Source organism: Falco punctatus, assembly GCF_963210335.1.
Source record: "Falco punctatus genome assembly, chromosome: 4".
Taxonomy (NCBI): Eukaryota; Metazoa; Chordata; class Aves; order Falconiformes; family Falconidae; genus Falco; species Falco punctatus.
Genome location: NC_137583.1, coordinates 80417340 through 80439476, shown reverse-complemented (window position 1 = coordinate 80439476; position 22137 = coordinate 80417340). Strand labels below are relative to the sequence as shown.

The window sequence follows — 22137 nt, the reverse complement described above, 5'->3', positions numbered from 1 at the left end:
CCCTATTCTAGTCAAACTATCTTTGTTTATCTACAGGAATAATGCAAAAATTGTCAAATTGTAACGTGTACAAATTTTTAGTGGAGAAGCATGTTCTTTACTAACTTCGGGTATGGAGAGTCTATAAAGTTAGTTCCATATGAAAAACAGGACAGAGCACGTACCACAGATATGATTTTACTAAGTTGTGAATATAGATAAGCGTAATTTGTTCTTGATGGGCAGAGTCCACACAACAGCTTCTGCTCCTCTGCCAGTCTGAGGAGGTCATTCAACACGTTTGAAGATTGACGAGGGAGTCAGTGTAAGGACACATATAGATGCTCCTGTGGGAGGAATTTGTATGGGGAAACTGCATGGGAGTTCAAGGCAAATAACAGTGTCATTGGCCATTTCAGCCTTTACAACCCATACAGGAGGCAGTGCAATGCTTTCCTGTTAATTATTTTTCTACACAGGGCAGGAAGGAAACAGTAAATGGCATCCAGCGCAGCTCACAGATTTTAACATTGTGCAAACTGACTGTGTTTTCTTCCTGCAGCCTCTATGCTTTGAGGCATTACTGAAGGCAGTTTAATAATAAGGCCGCCTTTACCTACAGAGTACCTTAAAAATTGAGCTCTGGGGTGCCTTACCAAGTATTTCAGGTGCCCACCAGTTTTCCAGTGGATGACACATCATGTGCCTCCTTTTCAGCTTCACTGGCAGGAAAAGAAAGCTGGTAAGAGAGGCATCAGCTGAGAAAGTGGTGCCGATAACTGATATAGTATCTTACATACAACACAGTATATACCCTGGTATGTATACCAATTATATCTAGATCATGCAGTGTTCTGAACTGTCAGGCTTTTCCATCCTTTTGTATTTTTACATCTCTATTTCAAATGTGCCATTTTAAGACCACTTGAATGATGCTTCATAGTTTCCTGTGGTCTGTTGTACTTAAAACCAGACTATCATATGTGGCTACTAGGAGCCACAAAAAAAATATTGGCTTAACTGAACCATTTCTATTTTTTTTTCCTTAGAGTTGCAGATATACTAGTAGATTTGAACACATTCAACTAAGCAATAGAGAGTCTGAAGTCTGTAGTTTTAGCATTTGGGCTCAGTTGCTATTATTACTTCTGTGAAATTTAAAATATAACTGCAAGATTTGTTTTCCCACTGCGATGGTCCTGTCCTTTACTGATTACACAGACATTTAAGCAACGTTAATGTTCAAAGCACTCTCTTGAGTTGATCCCATTGATTGTGATTTTATTGTCAAATTTTTACTTAGTTTATATCAGGTTATAATTCAGCCTTTCAGAGACTACAGCTGGTTTCCAGGTACAGGACTGAGACCAAGTTCGTTGCCTTATTGTGTATGACTCCAGCAGCATTTTTATTTTATGATGACTTTTTTTCAGTTGTTCTCTATGCCTTAGTGAATTTCGCAGTGATTTTACTGTTCAGTTTAAGGCTTTAAAAAAAAAAAAAAAATTGCCCTCTGTTAAGTATTTGCCTTTCCATTTGCTACAGGTCAGAATTTGACAGCAATTTTTTACTGTGCACTGAAGCATGCATCATATTAAAAGATGCACAATAAGCAGAGGGTTTCCTTACCATGTCTCTTGAGCGATACTCTGGGAATGCTTTCCATTGGAAAGATCTTAAAGCATTTTACAAGAAAGTTAAATATCAGACACATTTTACAGATGAGTAAACAAAACCACAAAGGAGTGACATGATTCAACTGTATTAAACACAGAATGTAGATCTTCTGCAGTCTAGCCCAACCTTTAACATCTAGACCAAATTTTCATGGATACCATATCTGCTTTGTGAATGTAATGAAAACAAGAATGGTGATATGAATACAGTCTGACACTTATAAATAGTTAACCAGTTCCTCCTAAATGCTACTCACAAGCTTGCTTTCTAATCTGTAAATAATCTACCTATTCAGTAGGAGATTTGTGGGTTTTTATTATGTTTGGGGATTTTTTGTTGTTCTTTCTTTTTTTTAAAGCAGTTACATAGTTCAGTATTTCAATACTGTTTGTGGTGTGTGCAACCATACTAGAGGGTCTTCACACAAAGGAGGTGACCACAAGGAGGTTTGAATGTAGTGACTCTGCTGATTATTAGCTGGTTCCAGCATAACAGTTCAAGGAAGGGATTTGAGTTTGTAAGGCTCTCTCCTTGGCACTCTTCGCTGATAATACAAATCAGTAAAAAAATCCCAGTAAAGGTTTAAACCGTTTTTGACATTTTAAATTCTTGAAAACTAGACCCTTTTTTGCCTCATGCCATTTCTACATGCAGTCACTCCCTTTAGTGCAATTTGGAGACTTTAGCCTAAAATATGCATCTGTTGCATAAGAGAGAAATATCGTCCAACTACTTAGACACTGTTTCTGAATATCGACTACTGCTAGATTCCAGATATTAATGAACAGATCAACTAATAAATGGTGAAGAGTTTTCTTGATGGAGATGTCGCATTCTGTTTTCATGTTTCTGCTGTTTACTTTTTTGTCATTCTGTTGCTTACAGCATAAGTAACTCAGGGCAGGGGCCTTTCAGTCATGTTTTTGGAGTTCTGTCTTCAACATAAATGTATACCTATAAAGTTCAAATAAAATCATAGAATCATAGAATGGTTTAGGTTGAAAGGGACCTTAAAAATAATCTAGTTCCAGTATCTAGACCAGCAACTAGGTTGCTCAAAGCTGCATCCAACCTGGCCTTAAACACTTCCAGGGATGGGGCATCCACAAATCCTCTGGTAACTTGTTCCAGCACCTCACCACCCTCGCAGTAAAGAAGTTCTTCCTAATACCTAATCTACATCTACCCTGTTTCAGTGCAAAGCCATTACCCCTTGTCCTATCACCACATGCCCTTGTAAAAAGTCCCTCTCCAGCTTTCTTGTAGTCCCCTTCAGGTACTGGAAGGCTCCTAGGTCTCCCCGGACCTTCTTCTCCAGACTGAATAAGCCAAACTCCCTCAGCCTCACCAGACTGGTGCTCCAGCTCTGTGATTATCTTTGTGGCCCTCCTCTGGACTCACTCCAACAAGTTGTCAGACTATATGTGACAAACTTTTTCAAATGGGACTTTTTCTAAGTAGCTTTAGTCTTTACATTGGCATTGTTCCCAGCCTATGGTTGAGTGGTTCCTGGTAGCTGACTACACTATGCACTTTAAAGAGGAAGGCAACAAAGGTCAAGTTGTTCATAAAACCATTAGTGAAATGTCAGAAACAATTTAGTTTACATAAAATATTTCCCTGAAGATAAGAAGTATCCATTATAAAACATTCCTTCCAACTACATTTCTATGCTTTTGAATTCATCAGATAAGAATTGGACAGTTGACAAAAGCTAAGTGCTAATATGGAAGATACATATTTCTAGAATATTTTCTCTGGAAAAGCAAAGAATAAGAGGGCTTTGATTTTGGGAAAGAGTGAAGGCGCTTTGTTTTGTTTTGTTTTGTTTTAAATATAAACAGACTGAAACTAATTTAACACAATTTTTCATTGTGACCCAAAATTTAGCTTCAGTTTCAAGTTAATACTGTTTCAGTTGGCAGGCAATAAATAAGCTTGCTACAGTATTATATGTTTACATTATGACATATTTTATTGTAATTTCTTGTAAAGCCTGAAAGTCACCTATAAGTTTACCTCATTGAGTCTTACCTGGCAATGGACTAATTTGAGAGTAAGGTTTACTCCTTTGTTAGCTTTTTTCTATTCTTTGGAAAAGAAGTTTGCAGTCTGCTCCCCTGTCTTGTCCTTCAACCCAAACATGCTGTTCTGATGAAGCAGGCAGGAATCCCTCCTGAATAGGTGTCAGGGTGTGATGACCTGTGATACAAGAGAAGGAGCAATTGATGCAAAAATTGAGTCCAGTGAGGGAAGAAGAACTTGATGTGGGAGACCTATGAGGCCTTTGGCAAAGCTCAGATTTGTATTTTTAATATAGGGAAATAAAGCTGTCGAGACTGACTTGATCTCAAAGGTCTTTATAATTCAGATGACTATGACTACTTCAGGCTATTTTAAAAGCATGAGCTGCAGGACTTCACCTGGTTTGGAGAGCCAAGGAAGATTGATGTTTGCAGTTCTTTTGTGCCTAAAGATTCTGTATAAATAAAATATTTGACACTGGTTAAAAGGTTGTAATATTGGATGGATGGCCCTCATCTTTTCCTCTTTTATAAATTATTTTGTTGTTAATAGTTCTGGGACTCATGTCTCTAGTACTAAAGAAAGCCCTATTTTGAGGAACTCAGTTTATTAGAGATTCTTATTTGAAAGGTTGTAAGACTCTAAACCTTGATCGATGAAATATAGTTTCTGCTTAGATTAGTTTGATTCATTTTATTATTATTAAGCAATAAAAGGCTAATTTGAGACTTGGGTGAAGCAGTGTTTATAGATCTTTGGCTTCATGTATACAATCCATATTTCTCACTGAATTAGCTCTTCAGAATCCAGGTGGTAGTTATTAACACTGGCTGATGTCTTTATCATTACATTGTAGAGTATTTAATAATTATTTCTAACAAATGTTTTTTTGTATTGAAGGCTTACATTCATTGCAGATCCTGATGAGACACTATTTTGTTGACATTAGCTATTAAAACAAAAGGGTTGACATGATGGATCGTAGCAAGTGCAATGCTATAGACATTCCTGTTCAGTCTCATCAAGATCACATATGCTTCAATAACGTTTCGGTAGATGAATCATAATTCAACAGAAGCTTTTATGCCCTAGTACAGCAAGGATCATATAGCACAAAAGGCATTCAGATGCTTTGAAAAGTTATGCTTCTCAGAAAATTTTAAAAAAAAAAAGTTTCATGTTTACAAATGAACTTGCTCTTTCTGTGCCTTGATTGTACATGACTAACAGGGCCTCAGAAGCCCAGCATGCTCTTAGATGCAACTTTTTCACAGTTTCTTGTAACCAGCATTACGTACTCTGCTAGTCCTCGGTTCCTGGTGCTTTTCATTGCAAGCATGTTCTGTAATTGGTTTGTATGATAACAAGGCTATAACTCTAAAACGGTGAATCCCAATCTTTCTCCTTCATTTTTTCCATCATCTGCTTCAAAATGAAGATTTATCCTGAGGCTTTTGTCACTGTCAGTGAGACTTAATGACCTCAGTATATGTGGTCATTCTTTCATTCCTCACTTAATGGATATTAACTGATTTGATCAGGAAATCATACGTTACCATACAAAACTAGCCATGTTGTGATTAGGGTGCTATTCAGATCTCCACATACAGTTCTCCCACAATTTCTTTACTGAAAACAAAAGGAGCCCTGCTAGTTTAAACATTAGCTAGTATTTCATTAAATGGTTTATACCAGTCTGGATCTTTTTATTATAATGAAATGTGCACATTGATGTGGCAGAATACAAGTGCATAGATCTTTTTATATTTCCATGACACAAAGAGTGATGTGTTACTGGTTTGCTGTCAAATGAAGATTTTTTCTAACTCAGAAAGACATGCTGACTGCAGCTCACTACAACTCTCTTCACATAGGTGCAATTCAAAGGATGAATTGTGGGTTATAAAACTGGCTAAGCTGGAAGTTAGGATACTTTTTCCTTTCTCCCACAAATGTGGATGAAGACTCGGTGATTACTGTACACACATTTCCATGTACACAGTTTTCCATAGGTGTATTATATACTCTGTTATTTGCATTAGGATTTTCTGTGGAATCAAATATGTATTAACACAATGAAAGCCTAAAGACCACCCAGGCTGGCATTCACTCCAGCAGAATATCAAATTAAACTAGGTTTAAGCATGTTCTTCTAGAATCAAGGCAAAGGAGACAAGTTATTTTACTAGAAAATCTATTTACCTTTTTTATATACAAGAACAGAATCTAATTTATTTGTGTGCCCATCTGGTCTAGATTGCTCATTTTTAGTTAATTTAACAAATGATAGACTGCTACTGGCCTTTTCTTTCCCAGGAGAAGAGGTTGACAGACAGCTTTGTAGAGATGCTATCTACCCAATCCCGGTTGTCTGTGAAGCTCCATGCCCAAAGGACTGTGTGCTCAGCATGTGGTCTGCATGGTCCTCCTGCTCACACACCTGCTCCGGCAAGACCACAGAAGGAAAACAGATGCGTGCCCGCTCCATTCTGGCATATGCAGGTGAAGGTAAGGTTGCATACTCTTGCAGACTCTTGTTTGTGAATGTTCAACTCTATTTGTAATGCCAAGGTAATTTCTTGATTGACAGAAACAAATCATTAGATGGAGTTCTATTTTTTAAATATTGAAATATTATTTAAATGCTTATCCTACATTTACTCATGGTAAAGAGGAGACTTTATTTTGCTTATTTCAGTCAATGTTGTGATTTTTTTGTTATTCTGCATAATGTCACTGTTTTGATTTTGAATATATGGTTTTCTATTAAAATTAAACAAAGTAAACAATTTATCCTTTGCTGGCTTCTATGAAAGATGTTTATAGAGGATTGTTAGTAACCCTGGTTTAGGTCCAGTTTTGAAGGATGTAAATGCTGAAAAGATGAGAATTGTAATGGATTCAGTTACTAACAAATGGTTTTTGTAGCTTCTTGGCTTAGGCTGGTAACTAATGTTACCATATTAACATTTTTATTCATAGTCAGAATTTGGGTTTACCCTGCAAATCCTCACTAGTGAATGATTTCCATCCATTGAAATGGTCCTTGTGCATCATCCACAGCAAATGCAAAGAGAAGACATAGATGGAATATAAAGAAGAAAGGTTTTACACATACGTTCATATCTATTCTTTGATGATTTTCCATGTTTCCTATAACAGATTTTGTTCTTAAGCATTGGTGGGGGGTAATAGACCAAATGCATGCTATATGTATCATGGTTCTAAAATGGCCATGTCAGGTGTGCTAGGGTAAAATGCCTTCTGAAACACTGGGAGCCAGGAGGCATAGGCACCAAAGAGTTCTCAAAAACCTTTTACTCACATGTGTTTCTGACAGTAAAGTCATGTGCATTCAATATAAAAGGATTATGTGCATGTTTTAGTTCTTCTTTGAAACTGTTAAGCATTTTATTACTTCAAGTGAAGTTGACATTTAACTGAAAAGTGAAAGCTGTAAGGTATAGAAGTAGTGAAACATAATATCTGTTTTGAGAAATGAAAAAAGAAAGGGGCAGACTTCATCGTATACCAAAACACTTCTCTGTTTGCAAAAACATTTAACTTCATTGCTAAAAGTATACTGTGTATTTGACAGGATTTTGGTAATTTTTTAAAAAAATAAAATTAAAATATGTAGCATAGCAGACGACATATTCAAACTTTTCCCTGGAAGAGGACCTTTGCTAGAAGTGTAAGAGACAATCAGAACTATACTCATTTTAGTAGGCGATTCAAATAATAAATTACTTAGATGGATCTATGTAACAGAGAAATGCTCTTAAAATAATAAACAAAATTGGTTTTATCTTGTCCCTTTTTTTATTGTGTGTCAAATGGACTCATTTTGCTGGAAACACAGAGACACATTTTCATATGATAATTCAAATAAACATATATTCATGTGCTTCTTGCATTTCTGTGTAGGTCAAGATAATAGATTTTCAATATGCTTATGCAGTTGTACCGGAGACAGACATTTAACATCCTGGCAAGCATGCCACAGAAGTGAAATACTCCAGAAAATTATTCCACTTTCTTAATGCTTCTTTTTAAAACGTACTCATTTTATTTTGACTTTGACACTTAACACAGCTTGGGATAATTTACAAGCCTACAGGTGCAGCAAAGCAGTTAAACAGCCTGAATTTTAGGTATGTAAATTTTATTTATGTCTGGTTTGCAATGATCAGAACCAGCAGAGAGTGATCACAAAGACTGACAGATCTCAAACCACAGAGGTAGTAGTGAAGAGATCTCTAAAATACTGCTGAGAAAGATGACTCATTACCTAGGTGTTGTAGTGCTTCAGCTTTGCTCAAACCCTGACCCCTTTACCAGGATTCTGAGGTGAGGTTATTCTGTGCTTTTTTTCCCCACTGGCATCGTGGTCAGGTATCTTCAACACTATACTCCTTTGCACTCTGTACAAACTCCAGAGAATAAAAATATATAAATAAATAAAAGAACCTTCTCAGACTTAGTATATCATTAAAACTCTAGCTGAAAGGTCCTTTTCACCTTTGCTTATATTATATTCAAAAGGTATCAATTTAGCTTTTATTTTTTATGCTTCACTGAAATTAGACTTATTGTCATCTTTCTCCTCATACATCTCTTATGCCTTTTAGTCATTCACTGCGTGACAAATAACTGAATGACTTTTCACCTCCAGAACTGCATGACAGAGATCATCCAGCTTCCAAAAAAATAAAGCACTGATTGTGTAGTTGGTGCTTGGAGGTTGTTTTATGTTTTGGGGGCACAGAATATATTAATGCATCTGAACATCTGTATTCTGTTGATATAAAAAAGGAAGCTCCACGTGACCCTTTTTTTGGAAAACATGCAGTTTTCATTTCTATTCAGAGCTTATAAAAATGCACATTACTGTTAATGAAAACTCTGTAAACGTCACGTATAACTAAAATCCCAAGTCTCCTAAATGAAAGACCAATAACTCCATTTACAATTAAAACTGAATTCTGAAAATAGCTGTCAGTTCTGTTTCGGTGAACAGTCCCACAGGTGTTCCCTTCTGGATTTTTGAACCTTCATTTGAACTGTTGGTATGAGAGGCAGACCAGGTTAGGTAAACCATTTCATAGTAATTCCTTTATAATACAGCCATGATATGTAAGAGGTTTTATTCAGAACACAATAGGACAAATACATTGTACATAAGCATATACAATTCCTATGCTATCAGGATTGGACATTAATTAATGAAAGAATGTGCAGGTCTATTGGCCAATCTATGAATAAGGCTAAACTTGGCTTCTAGGGTGACATAAGGAGTCCAGGTTTATTACTGTGAGTCCTTGATCACATGCATCCTCCTGCTAGTCATGGAGAATTCAATCCGCAAGCTGGAGATGAAAGCACTGCAGGCATTATATACACAAAGAACATTGCAATCCTTCACAGTATGTGAAGTGCCTAATTCTTGTTCATTGAGACACTTAAACATTAACATGCCACTGAAATTTTTGAGGGTCTGTAGATACATGTAAAATAAGTTCTTTTATCTGGATTGCATGACAGAGATCATCCAGCTTCCAAAAAAATAAAGCACTGATTGTGTAGTTGGTGCTTGGAGGTTGTTTTATGTTTTGGGGGCACAGAATATATTAATGCATCTGAACATCTGTATTCTGTTGATATAAAAAAGGAAGCTCCACGTGACCCTTTTTTTGGAAAACATGCAGTTTTCATTTCTATTCAGAGCTTATAAAAATGCACATTACTGTTAATGAAAACTCTGTAAACGTCACGTATAACTAAAATCCCAAGTCTCCTAAATGAAAGACCAATAACTCCATTTACAATTAAAACTGAATTCTGAAAATAGCTGTCAGTTCTGTTTCGGTGAACAGTCCCACAGGTGTTCCCTTCTGGATTTTTGAACCTTCATTTGAACTGTTGGTATGAGAGGCAGACCAGGTTAGGTAAACCATTTCATAGTAATTCCTTTATAATACAGCCATGATATGTAAGAGGTTTTATTCAGAACACAATAGGACAAATACATTGTACATAAGCATATACAATTCCTATGCTATCAGGATTGGACATTAATTAATGAAAGAATGTGCAGGTCTATTGGCCAATCTATGAATAAGGCTAAACTTGGCTTCTAGGGTGACATAAGGAGTCCAGGTTTATTACTGTGAGTCCTTGATCACATGCATCCTCCTGCTAGTCATGGAGAATTCAATCCGCAAGCTGGAGATGAAAGCACTGCAGGCATTATATACACAAAGAACATTGCAATCCTTCACAGTATGTGAAGTGCCTAATTCTTGTTCATTGAGACACTTAAACATTAACATGCCACTGAAATTTTTGAGGGTCTGTAGATACATGTAAAATAAGTTCTTTTATCTGGATTTCAGGTGGCTTCTTATCAAAGTATTGTCTGCGATGGTTCAGTTTCTCTCCTCTTTGAAATAAAAAAATACTATATTCTTTAGTTTGCTTGTTAATTTTGGCAGATAGCTGTCCATGATAGACTATATAATTTCACACTTAAGACCTTATTTTTCTTCTTACTTCCCAGCTATCTATGCTGCTGAATTGGTTTGAAGAAACCATCAAGTCAGCATAACTGGCCCCCAGGAAACAGCCACAGTATAATCTATTTTCTTGGATGACTTAGAATAGGAATAATTCAGTAGTGTTATAATAATTCCTTGGCGACAAGAATAGCTTCACAGGAAAAATTGAAGCTGTATGTAAATTGAAGTAGTGACAAAGTTTTCTAATGAGTTCTGGGATCTGACTGCCCCTCCAGCACCACACTGACTTTGGCTCAAGCCAGGAGCTGACCTTGGCTGTACACCCTCTCATCAGCATTTCATCATTCAGAACAACACCTCTTCCTCGTGGCCAAAGCACACGCTGCAGAGCCTCAAGCACAGTGTGGTTATGCACATCTGGGATGGGCTTATTTACATGCATTCAGTGGAAAGAAGAGTCTCTTTCCTCAAGACAAAGGCTTTTTGTGGTTTGTGAGATGACTCCATGTGGAAACTGGTGTCACAATAACCATTTTTGATATCTTTTCTGAGATCATTGTCCTCAGCTTGAAGGTTTGAAAGGTGAAGTGATTTATAATTTTGCCTGTCTGTGAGCCTGCCTGTAGTGGTAGCTCATTTGTTTCACTGTCAAACAAATCTTCATGGTACAGTAAGAAACTCAGGGAAGTCACTGTCTCAAAATATAAAATGACAGCAAAGGACATAATGATGTTACCTGATACATTATATTGTTGTTCTGCATAAGTCTAGTAAAAACATCATATAAAGCTCAGCCTTTCTCTGTTGAATGTAGGGTTTGTTTATTTTTGGTTTGTTTTATTTTTTTTTTCCTGTTTAATAGTTCTGTTCATTTTTTATTTCCTGCTTACAATAAATCTTACAAAATCAGTAGTATGCATTAAGAATACTTTACATAGTCCAATCCCTGAGACTAAAAAATGTTGAATGAGTCTCCATTTTTTAGTAAATTATAGATATGCAGATTGATTCTATATTGACTATACACTGCCATTGATTGCCACTGCCAAATCAGTGTCATACAGCATGACACTACTGTGGATATATTCCAGGTTTTATCAGTAGTAAATAACTGACACTGATTTTGGAAAAGTAAAGATTAAAAAAAACCACCCATAAGTCAAATGCAAAGGAGAAAATAATCTGATTTAAAAGATTAATTTAGTAAAATGAGAGTGAAGGATGATTTTGTGTGAATTTTCTCAGGGCAGGGATTCATATGCATGCAATGTCTTACTGTGACTATTGTATGTTCATAGATTAGCAAAGTATAACGCCAGAAGGACTATTTAGTGTGACATCATACATAACAGACTATTAAACGTGACTGAGTTAGTATAGAATACCAGTTGTCCATCTCATCTGGTATTCTATTAGATGGGGGCTAAAACCTTATACTTCTCATGTAGCTGCAAGATTGATTTACTGAACATATAAGGAATAGCTGGATCAAAGGAGTTTCTTCTCAACTCTAGGCAAATTATGGCTGATGTGCTTTAAAAGTTTATTCCTGTTAAAATTTCAGTGGATTTTGACTTCATAGTTACAAAAGAGGAGTTATGACTTTTTAATGTATTTACTCTTACACTTGTTTGGTTTGATTGTAATTTTTATGTTTTCCTGGCTTGACGTAACAGTCCTTGGTAGTTAAATCTGAACGCATATAATTGAGTATTGTTTTCCCAGCAAATTGCTTATTCACTAAAGGATCAGTTTTGGGGAAGATGGGGAGATTCATGAGTTTTAATTATTTCAGCTGAAGCAGGAATACAAAACCACTTAGATTTGGACCTGGGGAACCTGAATTTTCAGGCTAGACTTGCAAAGTGACCTGGCACCTGCCTGCGAAGGTGAGCTGGGAGAGAGGATGTTACTGTGCTTCCAGTTTTGCTCAGGAGCCCCTCAGTTCAGATTCCTGCCTGTAGAGTGGGGTCTGGGATTCAACTCTTACCCAAGAAAAGACTTGAGAGTAGACATCTCATCTCCTGTGGGTGCACACTAACTCCTGTCCTGTTGTGTATGATAGGACAGGTCTGCTTGGTCTGTGTAACCGGCGTGCACTAGGTGGGGAAGCATAATGTTTGCAGAACTGGGAGACCTGCGCCAACAGGGCAGCCTTTGTTCTTATGTTAGTGGTCTGTACTGACCATGCTTCTCTTTGGGAAGTACAGCTGTCTCAAGGAGTGCCTGCCCCCTTCCTATGGCAAAGAAGAAATGAGTAACACCTCACTTATAAAAGGCACTTCAGTTGCATCTGTTTTCTCAAACTTTAAGATTATTCCAGCTGTTGTGAAATGCATAGATAAAATTACATGCATTTGTAAAATGAATGATATCAAAATGATTAATTGAAATAATCCTAAATGCTTTCAAAAATGTTAAACGTTTTGAAATTGGGATGTTATCAAGACAGTGTCACAAAGAAGACCTATAAAATTCAATCCTTGGATATCCTAGAGTGAGATGTCTTACCCATTACCAGCTCCAGATCAGGCAGAAAACCAATCTAAGCGTATGACACTTCTGTTAAAGCATTCAAGGAAAATACTCTCGTATCTCTGCTATTTTGTGAGTAATATGCAAGTCCCTCTGTAAAGGTAGCCATTCAATTCCAAGTGTGCTTTGCTTAAGTATCCAAAACCAAAAAGAAATGCTTCAGCTCCAACTGCTTTTTGGACCTTGAAATCATTACTTTTAGTACTGCCAAGCAGTTATTTACAGTCATCTGATCACGTATTACATATAATGTATTTAGTATTGTATGTCCCCTTTTCACGTATGCTGATAAAATTAAGTCTATTTTTTTCTGTCATACTTGTTAATCTTTATATTCCTGTCAAACCTGTCCTCCTCTGGTGAAATGGTCTTAAAGTTGATCAGTCCTGATCTTGTTACCCCTACGCAGATGATATAAAGGGCATCTCTAACTGCCAGTTTTCCAACCTCCCTTCTGCTTTTTCTGTACCTATTTTAATTTGAGGCAGCACAAGGAAATGTTGTTTTTCTTGAGAATATGGCATACTGATGTGTAAACAAAGAGTATATTTTTAATTATTAAAAAGATTTAGTACTAGTAATAGGTGGTTTATATTTACACAATATTATTTCCACGTTTTGTTCATTCTTTACATAGTTTTTTAACTATTGGTTTAATTTGAACAGAACTGGATTCCCACTGAGCTTCAGACATTCATGCCCCAATGTTTTTCATTTACAAGTCAATGTCACTCTTGTTTTTCCCCCAGAATATACATTCTTGCACAGCTGTCAAAACTAAATCTAAGTTGTCACTTTATTCTCAAATGCCTTAGGAGCTGGTGGTTATGGAATACATTCCTGGGGAAACATTTCTTCCCACACACACCCCTTTAATTTATGAATTTGCTTAAATATTACCTTTGTGTTTCTTTTTGAGCTAACATCATATGGAAACAATTAATTTCGTAACTTTCATTATCTCTTCTAAAGTCTCATTTTTATTACCCTTGTACTGGGGGAGCATGTCTAGACTCTTTATGTAAATCTGTTGTCTCTCCTGTACCAAATAATTTGTGACTTTGCTATCTTTTATTATTTTTTCTTTGCAAAATACACTTGCTTTCCTAATTTCATTGCTTATATTCCTATCTGCTGGTGTTAGCTGGGATCTTTTTTTATTTCCTGAAGGAAACTGTTTGAATAACTTTTTGAAAGTTACTACATAATTTTGTTTTACCTATTGTTGTTTTATTTCCTTTCTTAGGAAAATGCATATGACATTTTGCCTTGTTGCTTTGCATATTGATACATATTTAAGCAATTCTGATAGACTTGAGTTGCATCCATTTTGAGCCAAAAAACAATTTAGTTCCAGTCCTTGCTTAATTACATTCACACCTTTTAAAGTTTTTATTATTCCCCTTTACAAAACTTAAGATTACCTAGTCTTTGGCATGACATCTCAGTTAATAAGATGTTTACTGTTGCTTGGTTGCATGAATATTTTTAGCCTAAAGTCAGAAGTAAAAAATATCTCTATGGAAAGAATTTGAGATTTGGATTTTGTCTTGTGTTTTCATTAGAATGGCCCTTTCTTCATGTTTGTTGCAGGTCTAGACAGCCCACAGAAGCAGTTTGGGGTATAAAGTATTTTTGCGCTTGTGACACTTGACTTGTGTTGGAGTACTTGAAGCATATGTTGTTTATTTGATTACATTTAGTTGTTTGTTTAATTTCTCTCAACAATAAGTGCTTAAAACCCCTTCCCTCTTGCATGTCTGTAGAGCAGGAGGTCAACGTAAAGTTCAGTGTTGGGATACAAAGGCTAATACACTCTCTGACATGTGCTTGGTGTGAGCATGCTTTTTTTCTTTTTGGAGAAAAGTTGGATGACTCATCTGCAGTAACTAATAAAAAGTTCCTCTTTCAGTGATCCTTCTTACTGTTCTTGTCTTGTAGGAAAAACTAAAATGTGGTTTAGAATTTCCCTGGCTTTCCATCGCTTGGAGATAGGAGTTCTCTTGTTCCTGTGTGGGCTGTGAATGTTTAAATTAATTTTTAAGCCTAGATTCTGTATGTCTAGCAACACCAGAGACCTGTCTAGTCAGAGGGCTAAATGTCTAGTAGCCTATGATCGAGCCTGGAAGGAAAGACCTCTTCCTTACTCGTGGAGGATTGGGAGGCTAGATTAGCTTTGAAGTGCTTGAATATAAGAAACTGGACATACTATCTGAAACCAGACACAACAAAGATAGCATTATCTGACCTTTTCTTCACAATTATTGACACATGAATGCATTTTAATCTTAACCTGCAACAGCCTTTGTTATTTCAATCTGGACCTGAAATTGCCAGCTGTGCCATCCTCTTTGGTAATTATGTAACATGGATAAATACCCACTGGGAACTAGGACAAGAGCTCCAAATACCTTTCTAATTGATACGTGAATCAGACATAATCAGTGGTCTCTACACATACATAACTAGAATATTTAATAATTTCTTCTGCCTAGAGCCTTCATACCTCCTTATGTGATCTCTTGCAGTCTCTTTTAGAGAACCCCAAAATAAAAAGGTTGTATATTACTCCAAGCACATAGTAGTGTGTTATAGAAGTTATGATTATTTTGGTATCCTAATTATACACATTCACATTTACTGTCTATGTACAGTCTGTTCTGTGTAGTCTGTTGACTGAAGTTTGTCAGAGTCAATATTGGGCATATGAAGAGGATGAAAAAGTGTTTCTTTCATGGAATCAAAGTGGTAATATGTAACTAGCAAGATTTCAAAGTGCATTTCTTTCTTTTTTTTTTTTTTTTTTTAACACATTTTATTTCCTTCCACTGCATGAACTTTTGCCCTGTTTTATTGTTCCAGGCGGAATACAGTGCCCAAATAGTAGTGCCCTACTGGAAACGCGCAGCTGTAACGAGCACTCTTGCACTGTGTATCATTGGCAGACTGGCCCATGGGGACAGTGCATAGAGGATACGTCTGTCTCTGCTTTCAACTCCTCTGCCAGCTGGAATGGGGAGGCCACCTGTTCTGTGGGGATGCAGACAAGAAAGGTCATCTGTGTGAGAGTCAACGTGGGACAAGTGGGCCCAAAAAAGTAAAAATCTTAAAAAATATCTTCATGCTGTAATTAGCTTTGGATTTTGCTGCTTTCTATTTATATCACCAATGACTGCAGGCAAAGAGGTAAAGACCTCCTCCTTTGTGTTATCATGAGGGAACAATTAATCTTTTAAAAATATAAAACTGAAGCTACAGGAGGACTATATAATAATACCTTTCTCACTATTGATTTTTACAGTTGATATTTACAGTAGTGATTCTGCTGACAGCTGACTGACTACTAAATCCAGTTGGCTCCATGCTATCATCAGGTTGAGTCCAGATAAAAGTCTTGGGATATGTGTGTGGTGTGCAATACAGCACCATTTCCAAGATCCTTATGATACCCCCAATCAAGCAGTGTACTATATGGATTAGTGCATTTTCATGCAAAAATACTGTTTTGGATCGAAATACAATACAACCCACGTAAGTACATCTTCTCACAAGCAGACCAAGGAGGTGAAGCATCGTGCAGCTCTGACGGGGGCATTAGTCTGAAATATTAGTTTGAACATTAGTTTGACAATCTTCTTGAGGCTTTGTTCCCATATAAATGTTTTTTTTAAGAGATCCCTTTGGCCCAATGATTTCATTTTACAGTTTAATATATGACCAGGGTTAAATACAGATTACCTGCGAGTAAAGTGAGTTTGATAATATTTTAATACATTTTAGCAAGTCTGTAAATATATATCACTCGGGACAGATTCAAAGCTGGAAGAGCAGATAGCAGATGTCATTTATAAAGTTCATGAGGCAGCTATTCTCCCCCTAAATATTTACACGGTTCCTGCCATTTGTTGCTTTATTCAGCAGCAGACTTATTCCAAATTTACCTTAAATGGAAATACGAGGAATAATACCAGAAAATTAATAATCTAAATATTATATATCTGCATTAAGTTGCTGTTTTATTCAGTCACAATACCATTATGTCTTTTACTTGGTACTCATTTTACATTTAAAAAAAAAAACCTCTAATGATTTATCTCCCTTTTAAAATCTACTGTTAATGTCTTTGCCTTTGATTTGACCTGAAATTTTTGGGTGGAGGGCTGTTTTACTGTGTCATAAATGAATCCTGTAAAATGAGAAAAAAGTCTTAGTTGATCCTTCAAATTGTCACATTAAATTCACAGAATTGTTTTTAAAGACCCAGACATTTAACATGAAAATGTAAATAGGAAACTTGTTTTTAAGTCCCCTTAATAAAAAGGATTACTGTGGTATGATACAATCAATATTATTGGCCTTATCTACCTCACAAGTTACAGATTTCAGCTTGTGCCTTTTGTGTTTAATTTGACCTTGAGTAAGGACTGCAAAAAAATCAATACTTTGCTTTAAGCCACATATACTAAATACAAACAATATAAAAGGTAGAAATGGTGTTCTAATTGAACTAATTGCCTTGCCCAAGGATCTGAAGAGGCATGGTAATGTTCAGTGCTCCTGAAAGTTGAAGTTCTCAGTGAAACAATGAATACGTATAATCCAGTCTTTTTTGTATGCTTGCAATTTCTTTGTTCTTTAAGGAAAAAGTCATTAGTAAGCCGATGTTCAATACCTTGCAGAAGCACTTTTAATTTTAACCTTAGAGAAAATTTCTGAAAACATAGTCAGTGTGTGTGATTGGTGTTTTTTTAAAGTGTGCCTGACCTCCGCATATATAATCTGATTTTATGAATCAGACAGAAGCAAAGCACAATTTGACCTAAAATGTAGAGAGTGCTTATGGAGAGGTGATGGAGATTTACCTTGCTATAGCTATAATATTTTATGGTCTTTCACGTTGGTATTTTAGGAGAGAAAAGAGAACAGGTGGAAATGTCATTATAAGAGGGCACCAAGAAGTTGGTGCTGGTTCACAGTAGTGGATAATACTTTGAGAAGTTTATGTGAATTGACAGGAAAATGCAGAGACAACCAATGGAAATAATGAACTAGCAAGTGTTATTGCTGAGGAATATGTCCCTATAAAGCTGCAATTCAACTTTTCTTCTCCTTTCCCACTGCCTCTCCGCCCACGCTGCACAGACATACTTCTCCACTGACCATGGAGAACACATTTTCTTGGTAGCTCATTGTTAGGCTTGCCTGTGCTCCCTTCAGCCTGGCAAGAAAGATGCTTCACACTAGCCAAGCTTCCCCATCTGATCCAATCCAAATATAAAACTGGTCACCCATCTCACTGGTCCCAGATGCCCAGCAGCCACAAGAGGAAAAGCTGGTAATATCAATGCTTTTCACTAATGAGATAAAAGCTCCAAAATATGGAAGTGATATTTTTCTTATCTCTTTATATATTCCTCTGACAGTCCACAGTCTGCATGCTTTCAGGGCAATAGTAATATCGAAATTATTTTAAAGATTCACAGTACTTCTGCAAATAGTTATTGCATCATTCTGAAAACAAGTATTGCAGCATAGAGTTGTTTGTCCTTGATGGAAAAATAGAAACACAGGCTGGGGAAAATGACCTGGGTTAATGACTCCCATATGTGGCACTCCAATAATCCCTTTTATATGCTGATCAAGCATTTTCCTAAAACAAGTGAGGTTTTCTGTCCCTTTTGACAGTCTTTGACAGTCTCATTGATCTGGCAGTTTCAAGCCCATTCCTGTGATAATCACGGCCAGCTTATACCTATTTGTTCCTGGGTTAGCAGTGTTTTGTTTAAATATGCCTCTTTCCAGAGTTTATGCTTCTGGTAAGTTTATGAAGAGCTAAACATGTATTTTTCTACGGTAAAATAGATGGCTTTTCTTCATAATCATTTGGAAGCTTGAAAATAACACTTAAGAGGCAGTCTGGAACGGCAAGTGAGGAAAGATGATTTTTTAAAGTTAAATCCCCAGGTGCAGAATGCACCAGTTATGTCTGCTTTCACCAGATATATTTAAATGCTAATTGTTTTAATTTCTGTGTTTCATCCTGGTGAATTCTGGGCAACTAGCGTTCTCCTCATGCCTGCAGGCATTTGGTACCTCTCGTGATTCACTTTACTGCAGAATGGTTGTTTATTTGATAATGCTTCTTTTTTTCATTTTTTAGATGCCCTGAGAGCCTCCGACCAGAAACTGTGAGACCCTGTCTGCTTCCCTGTAGGAAGGACTGTATTGTGACTCCATTCAGCGACTGGACAGTGTGTCCTTCTTCATGTCAGGAAGGTAATTTTATCCATTGTGTGCTAGTAGACAGATTTTAAGAAAAAAGGAGTTAGGCTAGCAGTCACTTTTGTCAGAATGCTTACACACATCTCTTTCTGACAGAGGACATGTAATAGCTGGTACAGTACCTGCAGGGAGGACTTAAGCAATTTTGCTGAAAAGAATAGTTATTTCTATATGATCTGTTTGGATGACTAACCCCCACCCCCACCCCCCCCACCCCCTTCATTTTTTCCTATTTTTATATTAAAAACTCCCATTTACATCTTCTGCTAATAAAGAGATAACTAGTCATGGAGTAGACACGTATCTCTTCGTTTAACAACAAAACAGATACTGGTACAGTTGCAGTATTTGAATTGTCAGATAATAACATGGTCAGATTTGGTCTTTGAAAGTACATGTACTGCTTGCTCATTGGAAAAACCTGAGCTTTATGTACTAGGCGATAGGTAGGTAGGTAGGTAGATATGCACATGTGTATAATTTTGGCTGGTTTCTTCTACTCCAAGGAAAATTGAAGGAAAGTTAATAAAAATCAGCAGACTTTAAGTTGATGTTAATGGTCTGAGTTAACCATACATTCCAATACCATTTTAATACTCTTGGCAAAGCTCTTAAAAAGAGTGCAGGTTGCCCCTGAATTTTTATTACTGGAGTCATCCATGAAGTTAAACTGATGACTGGCTTAATATTGCCCACATTTTTATGCCTTATCTCTCTCTCTCTCTTTGAAGCTTAACAGGAGGTGTTTTTCTAATATATATTATTACAGACAGACTGTAATACCCCATGTTCCACAGGGTGCTAATCCCTGTGTGGGACATGGTGATTACTCACAGCTACCATATTATCAGAATGTAAGATATTGTTACATCAAATATACATGTTTCAAATGCCACAGCCAATGTTTTATGCTTTATAAAGGACAAAAGCATAAAGGCATTTTTTCAGTAATTCCTATTAGTGATTAGTGCATTCTAACAAATAAAAAAAGGGTTAGGAAGATTAATTTCATAACCTTGAAAAAAGAACAGACAATTAAGACCATTGAATCTGAATCTATTAAATAGTTATTCATTATTAAATACTGTGTTATTTTATAGCAGTATTAATCAGTCTTTCTGATATATTTTTATTGAGGCAGATCATCTTGGACAAAAATGCCATCCTTCTCTGTTCTCATTTCTGTGGGTTTTAAAAAAGTTCTTGATGCAATGAGCATATCTTCACCAACTTTTACTACAAACTAGCACACAGGCTTCTGTAAGACAGTATATTTGTGAACTAATACAGGCATTTTGTCTATCCAGTGAGGCAAAATCTTTTCATACTACACAAACAAAAAAAAATATATTTCATAGGTTTTACCCATTTGTGTCAGCAAGCTGGTCAGCAGCTTTGCTGGTCAGCACATCTGTCTTGCCCCTTGTGCCAGCTCCTGGCATCTCCTGGAGATGATTGACTCAGGAGTGGGGGGGTTTCCTCTGCATTGAAAAGCGGCCAGGTGGTGGAGAGCCACCACCGGGATTCTCCTACCGCTTGCTCCTAATTACAGTTGCTTGGCTGTGGTCCAGCACGCGTCTGTGTTCAGACAAGCTGCAGCTGCTGTAATAACCCACCCAAATCTGATACCAACCCAGTCAGCCAAATGCCTGTGCCACAGCTCTCAGGGGAGGGATGGGGGGTGGGGGTAGGGGGAAGTCCAAGATTTTTACCTAACAATATTTGTCTGTTAGGTGTATTAGGTATTGCTGTGGAACTGTTACAGATTTGTGGCTTTTCTTTTTGTTTTCTGCCAGAAGAACTGTTATCTGAAGATGACAGAGATCAAAATTCCTACAGGAACTATTTTAGCATTATCATTAATCAGTTTATCATTAATAATGAATGACTGTAATAATTAAAAACTGTAGATAAATTCCACAGCGGAATTTCTGTTTCTGGTTTTACATGCAAATGATCAGGGCAAACTTACACTTTGAAATTGTAAAATGTAGCAGCGAACTGAACGGGTTTAATTTTTGTTCACTTGAACTGTGTATTCATTTTGGCTGTATATTCGTTTGTTCAGTATTGCTAATACTGCTTTCTGTTCAGTTCTGATTCCTGGCCTTTAGCTGAGATTAAACTGTTTTATCTGTTAGGCTTGATTTTCTGCTTATGGACAAAATAGCATGTCGATATTAGAGCAATCAGTTCAAATACCTGTGGTATTAGATCTTATTTTTCCCCTAATTACTGTCATCCCTATGAAGTAGCAGGGAAAACAGCTGCCTCTACTTTTTGCAGGGGGTGCCACAGTAAAGAAGCAGTCCCGTCACCGTGTCATCATCCAGCTCCCCGCCAACGGTGGTCGAGAGTGCCCAGACTCTTTGTTTGAGGAAAAGGAATGTGAAGCTTCTCCCATCTGCTATAGCTACAGGTAGTGTTAATCAAACAGAGATGGATCGGACCCGGTTTTTCAATGTCTCTAAAGCTTGCTGAATTCCACTTCTTAACAGAAGATGTTCTAATATGCACTATGTAGCCAAACAGGTTACATAGCTAAATCAAGGTTTCAGAACAGATACGAAGACTCGGTTGGGCCCATCATGATTCAGTGGTTCATTTTATCTGTTCTTTTGCAGGAACACTGCAACAACTAAGAATTACTTTCCAGGATAAATCTTTCCTAGCGAATAATTTGACATTCTATACAATTAAAAAAATATTCCTTTCGAAATTATCCAAAGCACTGAAATGCAGCCTCATCTGTTTAGGGCAGCCGAGTTCTGCTGTGACACGGTGCCACACACTGTATCCTCCATCTTCCATCCCTGTCAGCCCTGGAATGGTCCACAGTTGATTATATCCCCTAATACACAAAATTCTCTGCTCACTTAATCTTCACCAAAGAACACTGAGGACTGTTCCGGCAGGTGGGGATATTCACCACAACTACTTCAGAAAAGTTTTGGGCAATTTCATAGTATCCATCTGAGTGGCATGGGAAAGTAGACATACAAGATCTGGGTGTTGACACAAAGTTTAGAAAAATCTGATGCGTTTAGTTGTTGGATTTACTTAAAAAATAATAATAAAAATAGTTTCTTTATGAATAACAAATATAAAATATATTTATTGG

The 22137-nt window shown here is 36.8% G+C and overlaps 1 protein-coding gene across 1 annotated transcript in view; it reads left to right on the top strand.

Annotated features, from left to right (window-relative positions):
- Positions 1 to 22137, top strand: part of THSD7A (thrombospondin type 1 domain containing 7A) — a 282093-nt gene that overhangs the window by 199727 nt on the left and 60229 nt on the right. The window contains exons 9-12 of the mRNA XM_080383081.1: positions 5998 to 6189; positions 15597 to 15831; positions 18895 to 19010; positions 21303 to 21435. Coding sequence (XP_080239207.1) covers positions 5998 to 6189; positions 15597 to 15831; positions 18895 to 19010; positions 21303 to 21435 — 676 coding nt within the window. The remainder of the gene's footprint in view (positions 1 to 5997; positions 6190 to 15596; positions 15832 to 18894; positions 19011 to 21302; positions 21436 to 22137) is intronic.